Source organism: Xyrauchen texanus, chromosome 23 (genome assembly GCF_025860055.1).
Source record: "Xyrauchen texanus isolate HMW12.3.18 chromosome 23, RBS_HiC_50CHRs, whole genome shotgun sequence".
NCBI classification, from domain to species: domain Eukaryota; kingdom Metazoa; phylum Chordata; class Actinopteri; order Cypriniformes; family Catostomidae; genus Xyrauchen; species Xyrauchen texanus.
Window position 1 is genome coordinate 21,102,512 of NC_068298.1, and position 9,440 is coordinate 21,111,951.

Consider the following 9,440-nt stretch of genomic DNA (forward strand, 5'->3'; position numbering starts at 1 on the left):
TAAAATGTGTTGCATTCTCATAAAGAATTCCAAGTTTTTCTTTAAGAAAGTATTGTCACATGAGCATAGTGCATTCGTCTTGCATCATATACAGTACGCTTGTATGTTTTATTTTGAAGATCAACTGAAGAACAACTATGTGATCGGTTATGACCAGTCGTTGTGGATTCTGTACGCCAATGGAATGAACACTCACTACCAGACTGAGCCACACACTCTATCTGGTGCATCCTCCCCTATTCTGGCACGTAGAAACATGACCCTGCCTGATGACAGTGGGCAAAACTTGGTGGAGTGGCGCTTTCGTAAAGAGCAGACACGGACCAAGGTCTCAGTGTTTGGACGCAAGTTACGAGTACGTACTGCAGCTCAATTATTGAGGAAAGAGCCATTTTTTTCTAATTATAGAAAAAAGGTAATACAAGCCTGTGATTGAGTCTCATGCTTGTAGGAAGAAACCACAGACCAGTGTTTCAGTGTGAAATTATATCTTGAATGTACATCTATCTTGAGGTTCAACTGCCTAAGTCATAAGAGACAGGGAATCAGGGAATATTTCTTGCTATACTTTATAAATAGAGGTTAATATTTTCAGTGTCTTGTTTATATTTTGCATGAAGATAGCACCCAGATTAACTAAGAATAAAAAAAGGAACATGACAGTTTAACAGTGGTAAAACAAGTCTGTTTAAAATTGATGTTGACTACATTTGAAGATAATTTAATAGTGAATTTGTGCCATAGTGCTTTGGTCTTTTGAGATTTTGGAGTGAGCTATTCATTAAAAGAATAATTTTCACTGAAAGAATATAAAACCTTTTGGAATCAACCAAGGCTCTGGTAGATGGAAAATCTGCCAAAATTCGAGTAAATTTTATGCCATTTTTCTGTTGCCAAACCAATCTTGTCTTTTCTCCACCTGCTCTTAAAGGTAAATGGACGAAACATTTTGTCTGTTGATTACGACCGAGCGCTGAGGATTGAAAAGATCTATGATGATCACCGTAAATTCCTGCTGAAGATTGGTTATGACACAGCAGGTCAGCGTGCTCTCTGGATGCCAAGTAGCAAGTTGCTGCCTGTCAATCTCACTCGCAATAGCAATGGGCAGTTAAGTGCCGTCCACTGGGGCTCTGTCTCAGACAGGGTAGAGTATGATGGACAAGGCCGCCTGCTGTCCAGGACATTCCCTGATGGAAAGACCTGGAGCTACACTTATCTGGAGAAGGTAATGGTCAGATTGTTTTAGTGATATATGTGATGAACATTAGATATCATATTTGTTGTCTTACAGCTAATGTGTGAAATTCTTTCAATGTGAATATCACACATTCCAGCTTAATATGCAGTGCACTATAAGTATAGCATATCCAGTATACGTGGCCTGTTCAGCCCAAAACAGTATGCCAACTATTTTGCCAGTTTTTATTGTACAACCAATGGAAGATGGGGAGAAGTTTTCTGGATTCTGTAAAAATTTTAAAATGTTTACAACAAACAATTTATGAGATCAATTGTGAAAAAATACTTCCCGAAAACTACATCACCGCAGTGTAAAGCTTATTTTTCTATGGATTTGCAGCTATTAGTCTACATTTGTCTCGAATAACACTTCTTACCTCTCCTGTATGGAGAGGTAAGAAGTGTTATTCGAGGAATGACTTTCCAGCAAGTCACAATATAATACAGTATACATCAATTATTTTTAATCCTTTCATAACTGATTTGGCTACTCAGGCTGCAGTATGTTTATATGCTCAAATGGAGTGCTGGGGTAGTTTCTTCTCAAGCTCCTGTCTCATTAGCAGGAATATCTATTGAACCATTTCTCTCCTCGCATCACTGTATCACGAGAGATTAATTTAAAAAGATATATATACTCCCAGCACTGATAAATATATATATATATATATATATATATATATATATATATATATATATATATATATATATATATATATACTGTATATATATTCAATGAATATAAAAAATTCAATAAGTCTCATTGAACCTTTTATTAAACTTCTAAAAATTTTAAATGCATATACATAATATATAAATAAAAAAATGAATTAATGAAACCAAGTCATAATGCCTCTCTTCAAATGTATTTACCTATTTTCATAAATGATACATATGCACAATGATTATTAGCCCTCTCATCCCAGTAACAATGCAGCACAGAGTAATGAGTAACTGTGCAATAAACTATTCATTTAATGCTAATTATAACAATGTTAACGTGTGTAAAGTGACGTAAGCACTACATTAGATAATTCAGTGCAGATTTACAGGCTTTATTAAAAAGTTGTAAAAAGTAAAAAGGTTGTCTTATGAAAAAACTGTTACAAAAGGGGTATTTTTTTTACATTTCACAGACATAGTTCCATTCTTTCATTTATAGGGATAATAAAATTACTATGAAAAAATCTTATTTATATGTTTGAGCCTTGTGCTATGTAAAAGATAGATGTATTGTATATCAGAGTTGGTTTTGCTTCAAGATATGATATACACATAGTTTAATAAATATTATCCCAAATGTCAAACTTTACTGCACTCAGTTTTATGACGATGTCAGGAGCATGTGAATAAGATGAAATATCGAAAAGAGTCCCTGTTTATGAAAGTGTCCAGGGTGCGAGCGATCAAATGTGATTTTCCCTGCCCTACTTCTCATTCTGGAGCTGTGCAGGTGTGTGAGGGAGCGGAGTTGGCTGCCGAAGATTTTCTCTGCACACAATGTGCTGTTTTCACCTGCAATAATGCAGAGGTGACCCAGACACAGAGAATGAAATGACAGATAATTCATGAGTTATTTATTACTTTTGTAGTCTTGGACTAGTAGCAGCTCTGATATCTCTGTGAATAAGCTGGATTCAGTCACGTTATGCCTTTCTAAAAGTTATCAGAATGTTCTTGTCCTATAATTAATATCTTAGAGCTCTGTAGAGTAGTCAAAAATGCATAAAGTCTGATCAAACATTTACAAGCTATTTAATTAGTTTGAAGACTTTGATTTCAGCAGATCTTGCTTACTTTTCAATGCCTGTTGTTATTACCGAAAGTATGTTTACTCTGTGAGGGCCACCTCTGGAAGCGAGAGATGTGGAAGTGTGAAAAAGGCTTAATGACACCCCTACTAAAATAATGACTAGTAAATTATTACCATGGTGCCTTCAGTGCACTTTGATAACCGATTAAGCAATTAAAAGTGTATGCATTGGAAAGTAGAATGAAATTTGCTGAGGCATTTGTAACCTCTTGTACATTTGTTAAACACCTAGTTTAAGGTACCAATTAGGTTAAGAACTGACACAGAATTAGCCAATTACAATTCATCCTGATTCGTCTAAGTAATGTGTTCTCCCTGTTCTAGTCCACAGTCCTAATACTGGCCAGTCAGCGGCAGTACGTCTTTGAATATGACCCTCAGGGAGGCCTTTCTGCAGTCACCATGCCCAGTGTGGCACGCTACACCATGGAGACCCTACGCTCAGTGTCTTACTACCGCAACCTTTACCATATGCCTGAAAGCAATGCTTCTGTTGCTGTGGACTACAGTGAGGATGGGAGGCTCCTCAGAGTGGCACAGCTGGGCACAGGTCGGAGAGTCCTATATCGGTACCGCTGGCACAACAAACTCTCAGAGGTTCTACATGACAGTACTCGAGTAACCTTCACCTATGATGAGACAGCAGGTGTGCTGAAAACAGTCAATCTGCAGAGTGAAGATTATATCTGCACCATTAGATATAGACAGCTTGGCCCACTAATAGACCGGCAGATCTACCGCTTCAGTGAGGATGGCATGGTAAACGCTCGCTTTGACTATGCTTACGATAGCAGTCTACGTGTGACGAGTATTCAAGGGGTTATCAATGAGACACCTCTGCCAATTGACCTCTATCAGTATGATGACATCTCTGGGAAGGTGGAGCATTTTGGCAAGTTTGGCGTCATCTATTATGACATCAATCAGATCATCTCCACTTCTGTTATGACTTACACCAAGCACTTTGACGGTCATGGCCGGATCCAAGAGATTCAGTATGAGCTCTTCCGCTCTCTACTGTTCTGGCACTCAATCCAATATGATGACATGGGCCGAGTCACTAAAAGGGAGATGAAAATCGGCCCATTTGCTAATTCCACAAAGTACAGCTATGAATATGATGTGGATGGCCAGCTGCAGACTGTGTACCTCAATGAGAAAATGACATGGCGCTATAGCTATGATTTAAATGGGAACATACACCTTCTGAGTCCAGCAAACAATGCACGGATCATGCCTTTACGTTATGACCTACGAGACCGTATAACTCGTCTTGGGGACCTGCAGTATGAGTTGGACGAGGATGGGTTTCTCCACCAGAGAGGCCCTGAGATCTTCCAGTACAACTCTAATGGTCACCTGGAACGTGTCTATAGTAAGTCCAGTGGGTGGAACATCCAGTACCGTTACGATGGTTTGGGAAGAAGAGTTTCCATAAAGTCCAGCACAGGGCAGCACTTACAATTTTTCTATGCCGATTTGACCTACCCCAGCAGAATAACACATGTATTCAACCATTCAAACTCACAGATTACCTCTCTATACTATGATCTGCAAGGACACTTGTTTGCAATGGAGATTAGCAGTGGAGCAGAGTACTACATAGCCTGTGATAATATAGGGACACCACTGGCTGTCTTTGGCAGTGATGGAGTTCTCCTCAAGCAGGTTCAGTACACGGCCTATGGCGAGGTTTACTCAGACTCCAATCCTGATATTCAGTTGGTGATTGGGTTTCATGGAGGGCTTTATGACCCTCTAACAAAACTGCTTCATTTTGGAGCCCGGGATTATGACATCATGTCAGGTCGCTGGACTGCACCTGATTTCATGTTGTGGGAAAAAATCGGCAAGGACCCGGGCCCTTTTAATCTATACATGTTTCGAAACAACAACCCGATAAGTAAAGTGCAGAATGTAAGATACTACTTAACAGGTACGGCATGGATTCACTGCATCGTCTAAATCAGCATCTTAAAATAACTTTTGCATGTAATATATCTGCCATACATTGTACAAATGTGTTATTGGATTTTAAATGTATTCTCTGGTATTTTCAACAGATGTGAATAGCTGGCTTGTCACATTTGGGTTCCATCTCCATAACAGCATTCCTGGTTTCCCAGTGCCCATTTCTGAGATGACCCAAGCCTCTTATGAACTGGCAAAAAGCCAAGTGTGGGATGATCTGACAGTAAGGGTTTGTTTTTTATATCTTATAAAAATATAAGTATTTTATATAATGGTTTATATAAGTATCTTATAAAAATATAACTATTTTATATAATGGTTCCAGGATATTGTGTCAATGACATGGTGCCCAACAGAATATTTATTTATTTTGAAAAAAGTTACTTAAAGTATTAAGTACACTCTCGTGTATTCTAGGGGCAAGGAATGTATTTTAATACCTTTTACTTGATGGTGACACCACCATTTCTAAAGTCTTTAAATTAATTATATTGTAGAAAATGATATATAAATGTTTTTCAAAAATGTGTCAAACTAACATGGACTCAAAAATTACATTTCTACAAACTTTACACCCACCCCCCCACACACACACACACACACACACACATAAACTCAGCAAAAAAAAGAAACGTCCTCTCACTTTCAACTGCTTTTATTTTCTGCAAACTTAACATGTGTAAATATTGGTATGAGCAAAAAAACATTCAACATTTGACTAATAGAAATGGAATAATGTGTCCCTGAACAAAGTAACAGTCAGTATCTGTTGTGGCCACCATCTGCATTAAATACTGCAGTGCTTCTCCTCCTCATGGGCTGCACCAGATTTGACGGTTCTTGCTGTGAGATGTTACCCCACTCTTCTGCCAAGGCACTTGCATTTATGGGGGAATGGCCCTAGCCTTCACCCTCCGATCCAACAAGTCACAGATGTGCTCAATGGGATTGAGATCCAGGCTCTTTGCTGGCCATGGCAGAACACTGACATTCCTGTCTTGCACGAAATCACATACAGAATGAGCTGTATGGCTGGTGGCATTGTCATGCTGGAGAGTCATGACAGGATGAGCCTGCAGGAAGGGTACCACATGAGGATGTCTTCTCTGTAATGCACAGCGTTGAGATTGCCTGCAATGACATCAAGCTCAGTCTGATGATGCTGTGACACACCGCCCCAGACCATGACGGACCCTCCACCTCCAAATTGATCCCACCCCAGAGCACAGGCCTCAGTGTAATGCTCATTCGTACAACGATAAACGCAAGTCCGATCATCACCCCTGGTGACACAAAACTGTGTCTCGTCAGTGAAGAGCACTTTTTGCCAGTCCTGTCTGGTCCAGCGAAGGTGGGTTTGTGCCCATAGGCGACATTGTTGCCGGTGATGTCTGGTAAGGACCTGCCTTACAACAGGCCTACAAGCCCTCAGTCCAGCATCTCTCAGCCTATTGTGGACAGTCTGAACACTGATGGAGGGATTGTGCGTTCCTGGTGTAACTCGGGCAGTTGTTGTTACCATCCTGTACCTGTCCCGCAGGTGTGATATTCGGATGTACTGATCCTGTACAGGTGTTGTTACACATGGTCTGACACTGTGAGGATGATCAGCTGTCCTTCCTGTCTCCCTGTAGCGCTGTCTTAGGCAGTCCTCATGCCTCCATGCAGCATGCTTAAGGCACGTTCACGCAGATGAGCAGGGGCCCTGGGCATCTTTCTTTTGGTGTTTTCAGAGTCAGTAGAAAGGTCTCTTTAGTGTCCTAAGTTTTTATAAATGTGACCTTTATTGCCTACCGTCTGTAAGCTGTTAGTGTCTTAATGACCTTTCCACAGGTGCATGTTTATTAATTGTTTAAGGTTCATTGAACAAGCATGGAAAACATTGTTTAAACCCTTTACAATAAAGATCTGTAAAGTTATTAGGATTTTTACAAAATTATCTTTAAAATACTAAGTTTAGATATAAATATATACATATTCAATGTAAATAATTATAAATTTTATAATTTAACTTTTTTTTTTCTTAATAAAGAATCTACATGTAGTTTTTCCATTTATTTAGAGCTACAGTACATGTTTAACTTTAGGGACTTTGTCCATTTCTTTTGCAGACCAGCTTTGCAGTCCAGCAGCACGCCATCCGTCAAGCTGAAGCGTTTTTAACATTTGGAAGTCTGCCTCAGGTTCAGTTTGGCCATACCCTGAAGTCTGAAAAACCCTGGCTGTGGTTTGCCTCTAGCAATTCATTGATAGGTCGTGGGATTATGTTGGCCCTTTACAAGGGCATTGTGATAACTCGTGCACTAAGCCTGGCGAATGAGGATTGCGTCAAGGTTGCCAACATCCTCAATGGCGCCTTTTATTTGAAAGACTTGCACTTTATTGTTGATGGCAGAGACACACACTACTTCGTTAAAATGAATTCTCCTGAAGCAGACCTGGCTGCTCTGCGGCTCACAAGCGGAAAGAAAGAACTTGAGAATGCAGTGAATGTGACAGTGTCACAGTCCACAGCTGTTCTAGGTGGCCGCACCCGGCGTTTTGCAGATGTGGAGTTTCAGCGGGGGGCTCTCACCCTGCATGTTCGCTACGGTGCATCCCTGGATGAGGAACGAGTGCGTGTTTTAGAGCTGGCAAGACAGAGGGCTCTAACTAACTCATGGGCACGTGAGCAGCAGCAGGTTCGAAATGGAGAAGAAGGATCCAGACTTTGGAATGAGGGAGAGAAGAGGCAGCTTCTCAGTGGCGGCCGAGTGCAGGGCTATGATGGATACTACATGCTGTCAGTAGAGCAGTATCCTGAGTTAGCCGACAGTGTAAACAACATGCAGTTCCTCAGACAAAATGAGATCGGCAAGAGGTAGTGAATGCACCATGCTTAGAAACAACCACTCTATAAGTTAAGTGGATATTCAGTGGTTTAAGACAGATTTATGAAAGACTACTCCTAGTCTAACAAGAGCAGTACAACATAGAGGGAAAGAAACCTATTAAAGCAACGCTGTGCGTTGTGAAACATTAATGTGTTTTCTCAGAACCTATTAAAGGCCTTAACAAGGTTACTGTTAAGTAGCACAATGAAATTATGAACTTAACAGTGTCTGTGACTGGCTAAGACTCATACAGCTGTTAATATCTTTATTTAACTATTTATTAATAATTCATTTTTACAAGCACTATTCAATGGTTTCCCCTAAAGAGACATCATACCTTTTGAAAAATTAAAATGTTTACATATGCATATCACTGTACCACTGCAAAAATACCACACACGATGTCAAGTGGTTTATTGTAGCCAGCTTAAATCTTTACACTGTAATATTTTTATATTTATTCAGATTTGTCTCTTTGTGCTGTATGTGTCAAGAGCATCATACATTTTGGCAATCGTGTAATTTGAAAATACGATTGTAGGCCATTTATTTGTTATTTATTTTTTAAGTTTGTCTAATTATACTTTAGGGTCACACGGACATTTACTGTTTTATAAATGACATTTGACATCCATCCTGGTGTGTCATACTGCAACTGAACAAACTGTACATATGATGAATAAAACGGCAACACAGCAAAGAGAATATGTAAATGTCTGTATTTATGTAAATGAGTGTTTACCTACATATTTTTAAAATTAAAAGCAATTATTTGCTCATTTGGTTACAGGTCCCATGGGAAATATATATGAAAATTGTTTGTACTTATAAGAAATAAGAACTTTTAGATTATGTTTTCTTTTAAGCCCCCGTTTCAGATACACCATGAACAGGATGCAAGTCGTGACCTGATGTAAGATGCAAAGGCCAAGTTTCATGGAAAACACAAGTCAAGGTTCAAACTAAACAATAGTGACAAAACAATAAATCGATTTTATCCACAAGAAGTTCTGTGTCTGTTAATGAACTAAGAATTACACAGAGGCCATTTGAAGTTAGATGTGAGCAGTTATGTGAATTAAAGTTTATCAAAGAGCAAGCCCACATGAATTGCAAGCAAAAATCACTTTCATCTGTTTTTGGCAAGAGTTGGTATATTAATGATAATCTCTAAATATTAACTTAAATTTATAATTGCTTTCTGTGTCAAATCTGATTAATGAGTGATCAAAGTCAAAAGAGTTAGAGCAGAGCATTAAAGTCAGCGTTAAAATTGCATTCTGAGTCAATGAAACCTGTACATCCTCAATCACGTACTTGTAGCCCAGTCTGATTAAAGATGTAGTGCCACTTAAGTGCTTGATCACATTTATATATGATATGGTAATTGCAGTGTGTAATTGCTGCTAAAATGAGAGATCATACAAAAGATGTTTTTTCATTTAGATTCACTGTTAGGATGTAAAGGGAACATACCGACACAAAAGCAATGCATCGAATGAGTCCAGCATTTTGACACTGTAGTGCCCTCTCGTGGATTA

At 39.1% G+C, this 9,440-nt stretch overlaps 1 protein-coding gene across 1 annotated transcript in view; it reads left to right on the top strand.

The window, feature by feature from the left end:
* Positions 1 to 8,764, top strand: part of si:dkey-237h12.3 (teneurin-3) — a 197,961-nt gene extending 189,197 nt beyond the window's left edge. The window contains exons 26-30 of the mRNA XM_052089353.1: positions 120 to 355; positions 932 to 1,228; positions 3,380 to 4,991; positions 5,119 to 5,249; positions 7,138 to 8,764. Coding sequence (XP_051945313.1) covers positions 120 to 355; positions 932 to 1,228; positions 3,380 to 4,991; positions 5,119 to 5,249; positions 7,138 to 7,890 — 3,029 coding nt within the window. The 3' untranslated portion in view covers positions 7,891 to 8,764. The remainder of the gene's footprint in view (positions 1 to 119; positions 356 to 931; positions 1,229 to 3,379; positions 4,992 to 5,118; positions 5,250 to 7,137) is intronic.
* The last annotated feature ends 676 nt before the right edge of the window (positions 8,765 to 9,440 follow it).